The sequence below is a fragment of the Raphanus sativus genome, chromosome 6, assembly GCF_000801105.2.
Source record: "Raphanus sativus cultivar WK10039 chromosome 6, ASM80110v3, whole genome shotgun sequence".
Taxonomy (NCBI): Eukaryota; Viridiplantae; Streptophyta; class Magnoliopsida; order Brassicales; family Brassicaceae; genus Raphanus; species Raphanus sativus.
In genome coordinates this window covers 16572525-16589179 of record NC_079516.1, presented here as the reverse complement: position 1 = coordinate 16589179, position 16655 = coordinate 16572525, and the positions used below count along the sequence as shown (strand labels likewise).

At 36.8% G+C, this 16655-nt stretch overlaps 1 protein-coding gene across 2 annotated transcripts; it reads left to right on the top strand.

Annotated features, from left to right (window-relative positions):
- The first annotated feature begins 11071 nt into the window (after window positions 1-11071).
- On the top strand, window positions 11072-15170 carry LOC108810110 (uncharacterized). 2 transcript variants are annotated; one of them, XM_018582243.2, is made up of 11 exons: window positions 11072-11242; window positions 11318-11754; window positions 11985-12051; window positions 12145-12495; window positions 12571-12701; window positions 12781-12889; window positions 12962-13107; window positions 13214-13287; window positions 13377-14173; window positions 14277-14556; window positions 14660-15170. In XM_018582243.2, exons 1-10 carry the CDS (start codon window positions 11234-11236, stop codon window positions 14550-14552), a joined length of 2397 nt encoding a protein of 798 aa, XP_018437745.2. In that variant the 5' UTR covers window positions 11072-11233; the 3' UTR covers window positions 14553-14556; window positions 14660-15170. The 2 variants fall into 2 exon arrangements, with proteins under 2 accessions (XP_018437745.2, XP_018437746.2); XM_018582244.2 differs by having other exon boundaries at window positions 13214-13290; window positions 14660-15169.
- Window positions 15171-16655: the final 1485 nt, after the last annotated feature.

Genomic DNA, 16655 nt, shown 5'->3' with positions numbered 1-16655 from the left:
AAACTAAATAATATTTATATAATTTGTAGATATCTAAAAGAAACTAATGATATTACGATTTATTTTTTTTTAATTCAGAAAATTTAGAAAATTTTAGGTAATAAAATTTTTATAATTATAGAAGTAAAATTATATAATATTTCGAAATTCAAAATGTCAGATTTGAATATATTTATTTTAGTGATGATTTATGAGTTATTACCATATTCCACAAAGTTTACCAAAAATATAAATCAATATTAGATGTAATATATGAGTTATTGCCATATTTTAAAAAGATTTCCAAAAATATATATCATTAGTAAATGTACTTGTCCATGTCATATTTAACCATATGACATGTCATCAATCTTAATAGCCACGTCATAATTTTTTTTGTGAAAACGATTGTAGAGAAGACATGTGGCAAAATCACTTCTCAAATATAGTCTAGGGGATATTAGAGATGTAATTATTAACAATTTACATATATTTCCTTCACTTTTTTAATATGTGTTAAAAATATCAAAGAAAAATTTATGTAGAAAAGGAGAGAATATAATAATAAGTGAAACCATTGTTTATAATATAATTATGTTGAATAATGGAGTTCTGTTCGTATTTTAAAATGGAGAAAGAGACGAAAATAACTGTGTGTTCCCAAAGCTGGTGTTGACATTGAAGTTGGATTTAAGTGAAGTGTTCCATATTGAGCTAACAATGTGGCCCTCTGTGTGCATGTCACTAAAAGGCAATACCATGTGATGACATAGACTCTATTTTCATTACCATTACTAGTTATTTATCCCACTTTGGATTAATATTAATAACTAGAGCCAGTGAACAATCCAGAAAGTTCATATGTTCATCATCTTCAAAAATAAAGATTGAACATATCTTCCATTCAAGACTATAAAACTTTATATGTTAAAAAGGACTATAAAAGTTTGTCATGTCAACATACACATACAAACATATTAATATATATTATTATTTTTTTTTGAAAAAACTATATATATTATTTTTTAAAACAAAAATCATGAGATATGATTTAGGAAACAAAATATTAACGCCGTTAAAGCGTTGACTGGTTATGATGTAAAATTTGGAACGTTGTTTGTTTTCAGTTTCCGCTATATCCAATTGCTGAAGTATATTACATCAAAAACAGAACGAAGCGTGGACTTGTTTCGGACATGCACTTGATTACCCCCATAAAAGTAGCCATGATAAGTTCGTCTGCTTCCTGAATTCCTAATTTAAGTACTCCTATGTTTCGGAAGCTTGGGATTTAGTAAACTTGATGGTAGACGGTTTATACATGTCCCATGTGGTTGCTTAAGATCTTGGATTTTGTCATCTTAAATTCTTAAATATGATTAAATATGGGGACACAAGGTATATATATTGTAAAGGCTTTCAACATAATTTATATAACATACAAAGGTATTATAAAATTTAATCAACTGAACATTGTTTTCATACACAAGCTCAAGGTGTTGTGATTTACATTCCCAACATATTTACAAAATTACTACTATTTCAAAGTTGAAATGAAGAGATTGGTGTGTTTAGCTCATATTCCCTCTGTTTTTTAATAAGTGTCGTTTTAGAGTTGTGCACATGAATTAAGAAATCATTAAATTTTGCATATTTTCCATTCAAAAACATCGTTACCCATACATCTCAACCAATAGAAAAATAAAATGCAGAATAAAATTAATAAATTTTGCATTGAAATGCTAAAACGACACTTATTTTGCAACGGAAAAAATCTCTACAACGACACTTAATATGAAACGGAGGAAGTAGTAATCTTCTAGCTTGAAATTTGTCCATGGACTTTTAAATATATTTAGAAGTTTCAGGTTTTTCCCTTCTGTGAAACAGAAATTGAGAAAAAACACACAAATAAATGTTAAATTTTGAATTATTTATTCAGAACGACAGGTGGGAAACATATTCTCTTAATTGAATCTGGACCATGACATAGCTTGATGAGAGAAACATGCCAATCAATATTTTTTTGTTCCTACATGCCGATCAATATTTTAGACTTTTTAGTACTAATTATTTATTTACGGTAATTCATGAGGACACCAAAGTATGCACTGCAATTTTTAAAAGTATTATTGCGTAAGCCTCACATCACATCGTTTATTTTTATACTAATATGATTGTTTTATTCTCTAATTTAATGAAATTCTTTAAGTGTTAAATAAGAAAGTTATGTTCTAACTGATTTTCAATTGTTATATATAGATAACCACAACATTAAATTACATGGAGGATATGTTAATCTAGGCATCCAAATGGCGATAGCAGTAAAATTAACATCGAGCAAGCACAATATGCAGAATGGATAGAATACACATTGTAGTTTTGGAATATATTGTTACTTTTTGTTGACCAAATTAAATAAGAGACTAATTAACTCACCATAAATATACAATTAGCGGCGGATTAATTTTGAAATTTGTTTTTGTTGGGAACATGGGAATTTTTCGGTTGCAAGAATGAAACTTTTTTCTTACATTAAAATGTGCTGCAAACAGCTAAGGAAAATAAAACTTATTTTTTCTTCAACAGTGTGCTGCAAACAGCTAAGAAAATGAAAACCGCATGCGGATTACTATCTTGTTTGAATGACTTCATCAATATATAACACCTTTGATGTTGAAAAGAAAATTGGTCAACAAATACTCATATACATATGTTTCCATTGCAACGTGATTAACGGATTAACATAGTTTAGAACCCATTTGTATTCATCGACAACAAAGATCATCAAAAACCACTCGTATATCTATCATGTTTTTTTTTTTCATTCTGTGTATTTATATAATCAACTAATTGCAAAGGGAGATGTAACATGTTAGTCCATGTGGGTTTCACGTACTAAATGTTTGGTCTCTTAGGCTCCACAATGCTTCTATGTCCAACGATCCATTTTGATTTTTCCTATCAGTTTTGATACATTCAAACATAATGTAACAAAATAACATTTTCAACTTAACTTTAGTTTGTCAAAAAAAAAAAAAACTTAACTTTAAAAGAAAACATTTTAAATTTTAAATTTTAAATTTATTAGTAAATCATGAAAAAGCAGCCTGCAATAATTGAACTTTCCAGAATATTTATTTATATAATTTGAATTTCGTATAGTTATGTTTACGCTGCGTAATCAACGTCGTAGTTTAAGTTTACGAGTTAACTAAAAATGCGTAATAATAATAGTAAACAGCATGCGATAATAGTGATTTCAACGAGTCATGTATACGTCTCGACTTTCTTATAAGTAGAATACTGTAAATGCGATCGCTAAAGAATGTTTTGTAGAAATGATATTATGCCCCGACAGAATACTTAATGATACTTAATGATGTTTATGCACACTTCACCTACCTATAGCTTCACTCACTCTCAAACCGATAGGTCAATTTACCAATTAATGATTGCTATAGCTCCTGCACACTGGCTTTCCTTTCGCAATGTTGAACGTAACAAATTTTAAATAATAAAATAATTTACACACATTCAACGAGCTAAGAGAGTACCATTTATGTTATTATTAATTGTAATTTAGTGCGGTTCTAAGAGTAACAAAAAATACTATACATGGTTCGATGCGCGGCTGCTGGTGGATTTGTGGTGATTATTTTAAGGGTCTTCGGATTCAATATAAAAAAGTCTGGTCTAAGCTGCAAGTGGTCACTAGCAGATTTTCATGAGGGAATCGCCAGCTCTCCAGGATACTTTTGGCGGATTTTCCGACGGGCCTTATCCAGATTTCCGGTCAACAATCTGATAGAACCAAAATACAGATCACTCTACCGGTACGGATGATATGAACTCAGATCCGAGAGGATTGAGAACTGGTGGGATGAACGGTGACACAAAGGGTTGCGGAAGGCCCGATGATACTACCAGAGGTGAACTCCGAAGAGAACTGATGGATTGAACGGTGACACAAAGGGTTGCGGAATGACCCAATGATACTACCAGAGGTGCTTGATTGTCGCCTGATATGACTCACAGGTCCGACAAGGAAGCAAACTCGATCTGTTGCCTGATGTGACGCACCGGTCCAACGAGAAAGAGAGAGTTACTTGGAGCTAACCACACCAAGAACAAGAAAAGTGAGATACCCTCTCAAGGTTCCAAAAATAAACACTCAAAACTTATTTTATTTCATTGATCAAATGGCCTTTATATAATAGGCAAAGCATACAAAAGGTTTAGTCAAAACCTAGAAACTTGTAAACTAATAAATATTGTAGACTTGACTAAAGACCAAAGACCAAAGACCAAAGACTTTTGACTGAACTTGGAAAATTGTGGTCGCCAAACTCATCAGCTGGTCGCGCTCTTTTACATGATCGACGGTCTCTGAATTGCCGTCAGATTGATATATTATTCGACCATGGCTTGCATTTTTTTATTGGGCCCTTCTTTCTTTGGGCTGAAATATGTTTATAAACATATTTTTCATAAATTATCAAGCCCATTTCGTTTGATCCAAACACATAAGCCAAGTTTTCTCGAATTGTTTCTGCTGCTGATTTAGGGCACATCATTCCCTCCTTCTTTAAAAAGATTTGCCCTCAAATCTGTCTTTCTTTAGCTTCAGATAGAATGATCTCTTGGCTTTTCGTAGAACTCTTTTTTTTTTTTTTTTTAGAAAAGAAGATGAAAGGTAGAAGATGGATGAAGAAGATGAAAGATGAGAAAATGAACAGATAGTACCGGTTGAGTGGCTCTGATACCACTTGATAGAACCAAAATACGGATCACTCTACCGTACGGATGATATGAACTCAGATCCGAGAGGATTGAGAACTGGTGGGATGAACGGTGACACAAAGGGTTGCGGAAGGCCCGATGATACTACCAGAGGTGAACTCCGAAGAGAACTGATGGATTGAACGGTGACACAAAGGGTTGCGGAATGACCCAATGATACTACCAGAGGTGCTTGATTGTCGCCTGATATGACTCACAGGTCCGACAAGGAAGCAAACTCGATCTGTTGCCGGATGTGACGCACCGGTCCAACGAGAAAGAGAGAGTTACTTGGAGCTAACCACACCAAGAACAAGAAAAGTGAAATACCCTCTCAAGGTTCCAAAAATAAACACTCAAAACTTATTTTATTTCATTGATCAAATGGTCTTTTATAATAGGCAAAGCATACAAAAGGTTTAGTCAAAACCTAGAAACTTGTAAACTAATAAATATTGTAGACTTGACTAAAGACCCAAAGACCAAAGACCAAAGACTTTTGACTGAACTTGGAAAATTGTGGTCGCCAAACTCATCAGCTGGTCGCGCTCTTTTGCATGATCGACGGTCTCTGAATTGCCGTCAGATTGATATATTATTCGACCATGGCTTGCATTTTCTTATTGGGCCCTTCTTTCTTTGGGCTGAAATATGTTTATAAACATATTTTTCATAAATTATCAAGCCCATCTCGTTTGATCCAAACACATAAGCCAAGTTTTCTCGAATTGTTTCTGCTGCTGATTTAGGGCACATCACAATCATTAGGCGTTAGTCGGGTTTCTTTCGGATCATCCAGATACATGGATCTATCAAAAGAAAATATTACTGTATATATGTAACAACATTAAAATAGGTTTCTTTTGGGTCCGACTGACCATTGTGGAATCAAAAAAAACAAATAGGAAATAAACGTTAAGGAATAAAATTGAGGAATAAAAAAGATTTGTTGTTCCATCTTAACAAGGAATATTTTTTTTTAATTTCTCTACAAAAAAAGAATGACAAGGAATGAAAAGAAAAAAATTATTTTTTGTAAACGGCGATTCTTTTTTGAAATGTTAGGGAATGCATTATTAAATTAGATTTATTCTTCAAATTTAGTGAGGAATAAATTTGTTCTTTAATTCTCTACAATAAAAGGAATGAGAAGGAATGACTATTCCTAATAAATGGTAAAATTTGTTAGAAACATTAAGGAATGCATTATTCCTCTTCATTCCTTGGTCACCAGTTAGATGATTCTTTTTAATGATAAGTGTTTCTTTTTGAGTTCAGCGTATTTTAGGTTTCTCAAAAAACAAAAGCCCAAACAAGACCCAGTAAAAAACCTAACATGAGTAACCTGTATTAGATTATTCAACGATGATGTAGAACTATAGGCTATTATTGGATTTCTAGTATTTATTTTATTTTTGGTACATGTCCATATCAGTTGAAAGTATTTTTTTCAATTAAAAAAACTAGTGAAATAAAAAGGCTTATTGCAAAAGTGACTCAAAACTTGAGGTCAAATACAAAACTAACATTTTCTTTTGACTCATTTTTTTTTGGAGTTTTTAACCCCACATCTGCATTTTATCTACGAAAATGCCATTAACTTTTTTTTTTTCGAAAATGGCTTTTTACCGTCTCAACCTCATTTTCTTCAAGTATTTACAATATTGCCACTGCCATGAATAGTGGGAACAACCTTGTACGAACTGTTTGGAGCTTTTAATGCCCTTTAATGCACGTAAATCTCTTTACACTCTCTCTGTTTCAATTGTTATGAACTAAAAACAACATTTCTTTCACTTTCTCTCCATATTCATCCAAAAAACTCAAGCTTTTGATTCAAAATATGGGCGATGGTTGAAAGAGCCATATTTCTCTCCCATATTTCTTTCGTTTTGACTTACGGTTGCTTTCGTTTGAGGTTCTGGGTGGTTGGAGAAGACCCTGTGTGCAAACGAAGTCATCTCACCTAGTTTAAGGTACGAATTTGATTTTTTTTCAAAATCTGTTCGCGTAGAAGACTTACTTGTAAGTCTTCTGTATGTAGAAGACTTACTGCTGAGTCTTCTGGTCAAACGGACGACTTAAACTAAGTCGTCCAGCTTTGTTTGTTGAAAATAAACACTCCAGACGACTTATATATAAGTCGTCTACGAGAAACATGCTAGTTTTGCATTTGACCGAATCGTGTCAGATCTTTCACTATTTCTGGACGACTTATAATTCAGTCGTCTCTGGGAAAGTTAAAATTTCAATATTTTATTAAACTAGACGACTTACGTGTAAGTCGTCTTAGGTTAGTTTTGTAGTTGAAAAATAAAACTTCATAATTTAACTTTTACCAGACGACATAATATAAAGTCGTCCCGTCAGAAGACTTAATTTAAAGTCGTCCGGGAAAAGCAAAGTCGTCCAGAATTTTTCCCAATTTTCTGGTCAAACCTTGCTTATCCCGACGACCTTAAATTAAGTCGTCTAGCTGGACGACTTTTAGTTAAGTCGTCTGGAGAAAGTTAAATTTCAAGTTTTATTTTTCAATTACAAAACTAACCTAGGACGACTTACATGTAAGTCGTCTAGTTTGAATAAAATATTGAAATTTTTACTTTCCAGAGACGACTGAATTATAAGTCGTCCAGAAATAGTCAAAGATCTGACACGATTCGGTCAAATGCAAAACTAGCCCGTTTCTCGTAGACGACTTATATATAAGTTGTCTGAAATTTTTTTTTTAACAAACAAAGCCGGACGACTTAGAATTAAGTCGTCCCTTTTAATTTTCAATTGCAAAAGTGACCTCTTTAGACGACTTACCTTTAAGTCTTCTGGACGACTTAATTATAAGTCGACTTAATTATAAGTCGTCTGCGATAATGTTTATTGAACTTCTTCATTTTCTCTATGTTTACTAATGTGTTTTATTTTAAATATTTGCAGATGATTTTAAGTTACATGCAGTGTATGGAGAAATGGTTGTTGAGAGATTTCCGTTGGGATTTTGTGGTTGATGATCTCTAAATCCATCACTAGCCTTGCCAGAGTAGCTCGTGTAGCGGTTGAAAACTTTCTCCCTTCAATGAATCCAGTGAAGATGAAAGTACGCGAGTCGCTTGCGATCTTCCCTGGACCAATCCCCGCATCTCTTCAGTGCTGCTATTATCTGATCAGTAGTTGGCCCAGCTTCCAGATGAACTCCCATCATCCCCCAGAAAGAAACCATCTCTGGGGTAACTTCCACATTCTGGTGTCTCAAGGTCCACGATGTACTCGCAGTTTAGACCAGTGATGTTTTCAAACTCTAACAGTGAAAACCTCGCAGGTTCTGGACCAACGAGACACCACATCTCGTACTTCTTCTTAATGTCCAGCTTTAAACAGAGCAAGTAGTGAACCAGCCTTGAAGCCCAACCAAATCCCTGCTCCTTGAACTTGATGAAAACTCCCAATCTCGACTCCTTGAGCTCTTCAAAATTCAGCATCAGTGAGAGCTTCCCTAAGAGCAGTATGCAACTTCTTGTTATCCGTATGATACGAAATGCTATTGTGGGGTTCTGGCTCTTCCCCTAATGTGTATAACCTACGGGGAGTTCTGGAATATCCATCCTTTTTGTCTGCAAAATAATCAAAGACAACAATAGAAGTCAGAACACAAGCTAAATCAATCACGCCTTAATTGTTACTCCAGACGACTTAGTAGACGACTTTAATATAAGTCGTCTGGAAAGTCGTTCAACTGGACGACTTAGTTGACGACTTATATTTAAGTCGTCTGGAAAGTCTTCCAACTGGACGACTTAGTTGACGACTTATATTTAAGTCGTCTGGAAAGTCTTCCAAATGGACGACTTATATTTAAGTTGTCTACTAAGTCGTCCAGTTGGAAGACTTTCCAGACGACTTACTTACAAGTCTTCCAGTAGAAAAATTTCAAACGGACCTGATTAGTCGCAGAAGGAGTTGGAGTACTCGTCATTGTGGTTATAGATCTGAAAAATAAACGTGAAACGGTGAGAATGAGTAAATTGAAAGAGACAACGTTTTATGTTCATCTTTTCCTCGAGTTTGATGACTTACCGGCGTTAGGGTTTACAGAGAAACGGCGCTACGGTTTACAGAGAAGAAGCGGCGGCGCTAGGGTTTAGAAGAAGCGGCGGTGCTAGCTAGTGTTTAGAGGAAGCGGCGGTGAGAACGTTGGTGAGCACGGTGGCGAGGGTGACGGTTTGTTCGGAAATAGTGGAAGCGGGGGCGCTAGGGTTTAGAGGAATCGGCGGCGCTAGGGTTAGAAGAAGCTGCGGCGACAACGGTGAGAATGAAGTGAGATAGATAGCCGACGTTGAGAACGATGGTTGTTCGGAAATAGTGGGAATTCGAATCGCCTTTGATATCGCCGGTGAGAGAGAACTGTAGGGTTTCTGAATTTCGCGAAAATGAAAAAAAAAATCACCTTATATATTGGGTAAATGATCCGGTTAGCTTTAAAAGTACATTGGTAAACTTTAAGGTTTGGTCCGGTTTAGACGACTTATTCTGGCTGATAATGTACATCAGACGACCTAATATTTAGTCGTCTGGGCACAGAAGACTAAATATTAAGTCGTCCCAGACCCTAAAATGAACCCCTAAACTAAAATGACTAAATTAACTTACTAACCACGTTATAAAATCAAATTATACTTTAATAGTGTTTACTATACACAAAAATGAACATGCTTAGGTAATTTTAAAAAATTTCAAAAACGGTTTTAATGCTTTCCAAAATCTAACCCTAAGAACACATACAATACTACAACATATGTTGATGAAACATAAACTAAAGAATATCATGACTCACTACTTTCACTCATCTGGACTGAAAACAATTGAAATTTGTTATATATTAATTTATATCTCTTAAGACATATGTTAATTACATAATTCCAAATTTTCACTTATCAAAATATTTTTTACAAAATTTTTAAATTATGTTTAAGAATAACTGTCCAGACGACGTTAAGTTAAGTCGTCTGGACGACTTATTTTCAAGTCGTCTAAACAGACAACTTGCGAGGGGTAGAAACGTAAAAAAAATCCGTTTTTTTGTTTGTTCACAAGGAGATAGTTGTAATTTCAATAGCCTTTTAGGTTACTTTTGCCTTTGACCCAAGTTGGGGTATTCTTTTGGGTTTGACTCCAAATTTTGAGTCACAATTGGTAATTCTCCCGAAATAAAAAGTAAAAACACACAAAAAAACTATTCCACAATTTTATCATGCACATCTCATTGTTTTGTATCATTTTATAATTCAATCATATATAATGTGTTAGAGCATTGCAGATATCATACTATTTATAAAATAAGTGCATATATTCGTTTTAAAACTTTTATAGTCTTATGAATTGCCTTTACTGTAGGGAAAATGTGCAAATACTCTTGCAGCATGATGGATTTGGTTAAGAGTATATTGAACCCTCTATAGCTTCTGTTGCAACGAAGACCATACTCTCTCTCCAGTTTCAAAAAAAAAAAAAAAAAAAAGACCATACTCTCCAACAAGCTTTAATAGATCAGCGTCACGAAGCTATTTCATGTTTAGACCAAAATCTATACATCAGAAGATATCCAATGTACTTTAGGGGCTTAAGATTCAAAAATATCCAAGTGGGCTTAGGCCCACATTAAATTTTGGGCTTACTTCTATCGTCTTTTTTAATTTTGTTTTTAATTACTTCTACTGTCTTTTTAATTTTTCTTCTCTCAGCTCACTGAAAAATGTCTGCGGGGAGCAATCCAGCATCGCCACCGTTACACCTTCAATGCCATCGTGTAGCAATGAGATGAAAGCTGTGTTTGATTTCTGACATGGTTGAACTCTGGGATGATGGTTTTGAGGAAATCCTCTAGTGTCTAAAATGTTTTCTTTTTCTGAACAAAAGTGTCCAAAAATGTTCCCAAGTAGTTGCCAGGCTACATGATAAGTAGATTATAATACTAACAAAGTTTTGGCCTTCTCTAAAAGCTGTAAGAAAAAGTAAAGTTTAGAAACGCAAACGCTTCTTTCTTGCGTATGAATCGCTTTACTTTTTTTTTTGTCATCAACGAGGTCACCCATAAATGATCCGAAAACAAAAGAGTACGGAGTATCCCTTATTCGCCTCTCAGGAGACCAAAAAGGTTAGAAAAATACGAAATACCAAACCTACCCCTCGTCACATAACTCCCACCGTGCACGAAACGGAGGGTAGTTACGTCCTCTCACATACACTGCAACACCCACGTCACCGCTATAAATTTCCCCATTTTCCCTCTCCTTTTTTCGGAAAAGAAAAAAAGAAAAATCACTTCGCCGGAACGGTCTCTTCCACTTCTCTCCGATCAAAAAGTCCGTTGAAACAAACTTAGTAACCTTTCTTTCAACGCGTCTACATAAACTCCTACCTCACTTTCATCTCTCGATTCCTCTGCGCGTTCTCCTCCGAGGAAGCTAGGGTTTCAGAGATGGAACTGGTGCCGATCCATCTCAACCTCTTTCGTCGTTTTATCAACACGCTTCTGATTTCTTGATTTTCCGTCGTTTTGCAGGCACCGATGAGTATCGATTTCACTCAGATCTTCGATTCATGGCCGCCGAAGAAACCTCTCTACTCCGCCGCGAAATCATCATCTACCTACTCCGCCTTGGTGGAGGACAACAAATCCGAGTTCGTCTCCCGCGCGAGACGCGTCTTCCTCGGCCAAGACCCCGAGCGGGAGCGAGGCGAGGCGCTCAAGCTCCTCGCCGCCTGCTGCCGCCGCGACGCCGTCGCCTGCGCCTCGTCTATCTTCAGCGGAGACATCGGATCGGTTCCGTACATCAACGACGCGGCGGAGGATACGGGGCTCTCGCCGCTTCACGCAGCGGCGGAAGCTGGCTCGCCGCGGTGCGTGGAGTTGCTTCTCAAGCGACGCGCTCGCACGGATATGAGGAGCAAAGACGGACGCGGTTTGCTTCCTCTGGAGCTTTCTCTCTGCAGCGGCAGGTAATTGATTGATGACGTGTCTTTTGATCGATTATTGATGACGTGTCTTTTGATCAGTTAGGGGAATAAAGCTCTTTAGTCAGTCACACCTCTTGGTCATGAACCTTGAATGTGTGTAAACTCTATTAACTAATGACACTGCATCTGGTCTCTTACCCTCTTTGTTTGGTAACGTCTTATCATATGTCAAATGTAACTAATTATTAACAATATTTTTCCTGTTTTTGTAGCCTGGATGTGAGGTGGGATCCAAGTGGTGACTCTCTTGCAGACTTGATCCTTCTGCTTGGTGACAAGGTTTAATTAAACACTAGTTCCCCCTGCTTGGATTTGATTATGGAATGTAGAAAAGATGCAAGCTTGTTAAAATTTGGATCTTTTTGAGTGAAGGATTTGACGGTGGTGAGGCTACTAGCTCAGAAGACGAAGGAAGTGGACGTTGTGGCACATGCATACGCCAGGGCTGGCGAGATAGTTCCTTTGACTGCGTTGCTGATTGTGGCAGTTGATAAGATCAGAGACGCGGCTGTGGCGTTACAGGATGTTGATGACTCTGTGTCGACGAAGCCAAAGACGACGATCTATGAGTCTGTTATTCAAGAAGCGCTGCGGAGTAGTAGTAACAGCCAGAAAAGAATGCTCTTGTTGCGGGAGATTGGGCTCCTTCAGCTCTTTGGTGCTGCAGTTTTTAGTGGATCTTCTGTGGATAAGCAAACCTCGCCGCTTTTCTCCATTGTGCAGGTGAGAGACTTGGTTACTTTATAAGCATTGTTACGATGAGGGTTGTAATGTAGTATTCCATTATCGATCCTGTAGGCAGGAGATGAAGCTGTTCTTGAACTGCTTATAAACACGGACATCGATGTTAACGAAACAGATGCGGAAGGGAACACAGTTCTTCACTGCTGCCTGAAGGGATCATCTGTGCCACATAAGCAACAAACCAGGTATGAGTCACTCTCCTTACTACCCTAATCATATACAATAAGGTCGCATGTTGATTCTTCCAAACTTTGTGTAATCCAGAATCATGAACCTACTTCTTGTACACGGTGCCCGAATTACCCATAAGAACAAGTTGGGTTTGTCTGCAGTCCACTTAGCTGCTGCAAATGGCAATTTATCTGCGCTTGAGGTATAGTTTCCTAATCTTTTTTGTGTTTCTCATCCTAAGGTGAAACAAGATAATGATATTTTGAGCCTACAGATTCTACTAGCCGCCTACCCTGAGTTGGTTCACTCCAAGACAGTAATCAGAGAGACACCACTATTCTTCGCAGTGAAGAATAACCATCTCGAATGCGTTGAGTTGCTTCTTCAGTGTGGAGCAAGTGCAGAAATTCATAATCTACGGTGAGAAGCAATACACAAACAATTGGTTTTACCAATATCGTTGCTATGGATCTATCCTGTGATCACCTTAATCTGATTGGCTACATGTTTCATACATGTTGTGCAGAAAACAGAGACCAATAGAGCTGACGCAGTCGCAAGATATACGCTTCCTCCTTAACCCAACAAACATCAGTGGCTGTTGTAAGTATTTTTTCTTTTATATGGACAAAGAAAACCACCGACAAGCTTTGTGCTTTTGTTCTCACATAAACGACATTGAAATGCAGTTAGCAAAGAAGCAGAACCTGCTAAAGGAGATAATGAAGAAACCAGTTTCTCCGGCACTACCGTGCCACCATGGCTCAAAAAGTTCGTAAAATGGCTTCCTCGGCATCTCCGAGATGTACCAGACAGGTTCAGAGAGATTAATGGATATCCCCTCTCATCACTCAAAGCTGATTTCAACGCTGCTTTTGGGATGGAACTCAACCACGCCTCCCTTGGCTTCCCCAAGCTCATCGACTTCATCAAATATTTTCCAAAACTCTGTCAAATTAAATCCGTCCTCATAGGTAATTCTGCAGTTCCAAGCCACTGGGTGATGTTACCACCCTCCAAGTGTTCTCAGCTCAAAGGAAGACCTCCAGAACCACTTATAATCAAGAACAGCGACTCTTTCTTTCTCAACAAACCGAAATCCTCATCAGCAACACAACAAGCACATGACTCTCAAACCTTGAAGACCATTCTCAACAATGACTCTCTCTCTCCCAGCAAACCGAAAGTCTCAACAACCCCAGATCTTATGTGCAGTGGCAGCTTCATACAACAAGCACATGTCTCCAAAACCTTGGAGCCAGAAGTAGAGCCTCAACCTCCAGTGGCTGCATCTTACAGCAACTATCGTCAAGTAAAACATCCGGTTCTAGAGACAGCTTCAAATGTATCTAAAACCTTGAAGCCAGAACCTTCCTTGGATGCTTCTTACAGCAACCATCAGATAAAACATCCGATTCTAGAGGCACTTGCAAGGATCAGAAACAGCACATCCATATTCTTTCTCCGTGAATTCGACTTCTATCAAGTAAAGCAATCTCAGTACTCTCTGCTCTTCTCTTATCATAAAAAAATGAATACTTGTCTATTGTTTTAAAATATGATGGGAGGAGGGTGGTAAATATTTGCAGAGCTATGAGACGTGTGTAAGGAAAGGAATGTGTTTCTGGTGCAACAAGAGCATGCTTCTATGGGCAAACTTCCCATGTGGACACAAACTCTGGTGCAGCTCTTGTAAACACAAGATTGCACAATCTGCAGGCGACCACCACAGGTGTGTGATCTGTGACGCTAAAGTCGAATGTTGCATCTTGTCTCCACCGTTTGGGTTCGATCGTCATGCGCTTTCAAGTGGTCTCCCTGACGATGCTGAAATAGCGACTTGGTTCCTCGAATATCTGATATAAGAAAGTAATTTCTTGTCCTTTTTTTCTGATTAACATAAACCACTCTTTTAAAACATCATCTAAGAAAACGTCTAACTAACGTTTTGTTCATTGCTTCCTTGTTGCAGTTTTCATGAAGAAGGGGAGCATTCATTTGGTCGGATACATCATGATGGGATATAAGAGAAAGAAAGAAACTTACCCAGTAACTCCTCCTTTCTGTGGTAAGTTGATTTGACTCATGATACTAAAAATAAGTAGAATGAAAACAGATGAAAGCTCTTCTTCTTAACAACATAGAAAGTACATATAGTATGGAACATTTCTAGTGCTTGTACCTCTGTCTCTCGATATTAAATAATAGCGAGATACCATGCTTAACAAAGTAAACATCTGGTTGTCAAAAAAAAAAAAAAACAAAGTATGTTCTGAACTGATAGCAAAAACCCAACTCAAAAGCTATAAAAAACCTCATGTCTCTCCATTTCTACTAATCCCTCGTCATCACTCTTGTAATGTACTGCAAAACTATTCACAAGGAATTTTTCTAACTCTTTGGAGCAGTCTTCTCCTTGGACTCCTGAAGCTTCAAAACCTTCTTCACAATCTTGTGCTCTTCCATAGGTGCTAAGCATTAGTTGTAAAAGCTCTATAAGAAAAGAGCATATCTTAATAACTGTTTATGTAATATTTTTTAAAGATTTGCTTACCCTCTCCCTACCAACTACTCCAGATAGAGCACCACCATAGGCTCGGTTTACTGTCCTCAGGTTCCTTGACAACCTCGACCTTTTGTACTCACTGGGTCTCAGATGCGGAATCTGCAAAAATAATTTAAAAAAAAAACTGAGTGTAAGCCTAAAGAAATCATGCTAGTAATGCAACAAGGAAGCTCACTGATGCTGGATTTTAAGATTCATCCGCTTATCATATTTGATTATTCAATCAGAAATAGGGACCGGATCTAGGTAGCTACCAACTCATTTTGTACCTGGTACTATTCATAAGCTCGTTCTACTTCTCTGGCTTCTCCCCTCAGCAAGTGAATAAATCCTTCAGAATGACATATAGAAGTTTCACCGACCTGTGTTACAAAAAAAAAAGAAGTTTCACCGACCTTTGACAAAGCACAAGAGAAAGCCTAATGATGCTATCTTAAGTACATGCTATCAAGTCAAAGCCAAAGGCAAGATATGGCTGAAATGGATATGATGTCTAAACTAGTAAAACGAACAGTCACCATATAAAACATTATATTTCAATAAAGTGGAGACCTTCAAGTTTGTAAAAATCCGAAGGTGGTCACATGTCATGCAGACTCTTTTCACAGATAACAAATCATAGAGTTTGGACGCAATAGCCTAGCCTGATGAGAACTCTGTCCAACATGCAGGAAGTCAAAACGGAGAGATGAGACATTGCATGTCTAATCTTGATCTATGTATTAGGATGGTTGTTGATTATCTTAGATTGTATCTAAAACTTTACCTGTAATGAATAGTTTACTATCCTATTGTGGATTCCTTATGTACCATTTCGATTAATTAACCGAAAAGAAAAGAAAAAACGAAGTTGACAAAGTTCATAAAAGTTGGCTTTGTTTGGTGAGCTTCTATTTTTTTACCAACAGCTAGTCTTGATACTATCAAAGATATTATATCAGATGGCTGAATACCTGAGAGAGTGAGAGAAGTTAACTTCAAAAGTTAGCTAATGGGTCCCATTTAAGGAAGTGAGGCCTGTTATTCAATCATCAGGCCCAAATATTCAATAGCCTTAATACAGTATTTAACAATAAATTCGGTTTGGTTAATAAACATGATACATTGATACCGATAGCATGCACTGTCACTTGCTGATAATAAATATATAGACTGAACTCAGCATTTGTTCCTATGCATTAACTGCATGTGCCCTTGCAGTGCTATTATTTATTTCTCTTCCTTGACAAAATAGTACTTTAGTTTTTCTTTTCTTACGCAAAATAATAAGTACCTAATATTTATTTCAATATGCTTATGTGTTTCTCCCTTTTTCTTTCTTTCTTTCTTTATCAACTTGTTAAAAAAGTAATACGCTGGAAAATGTGTTTGGCCCGTCTTGTATTTTATAAGAATATTAGCC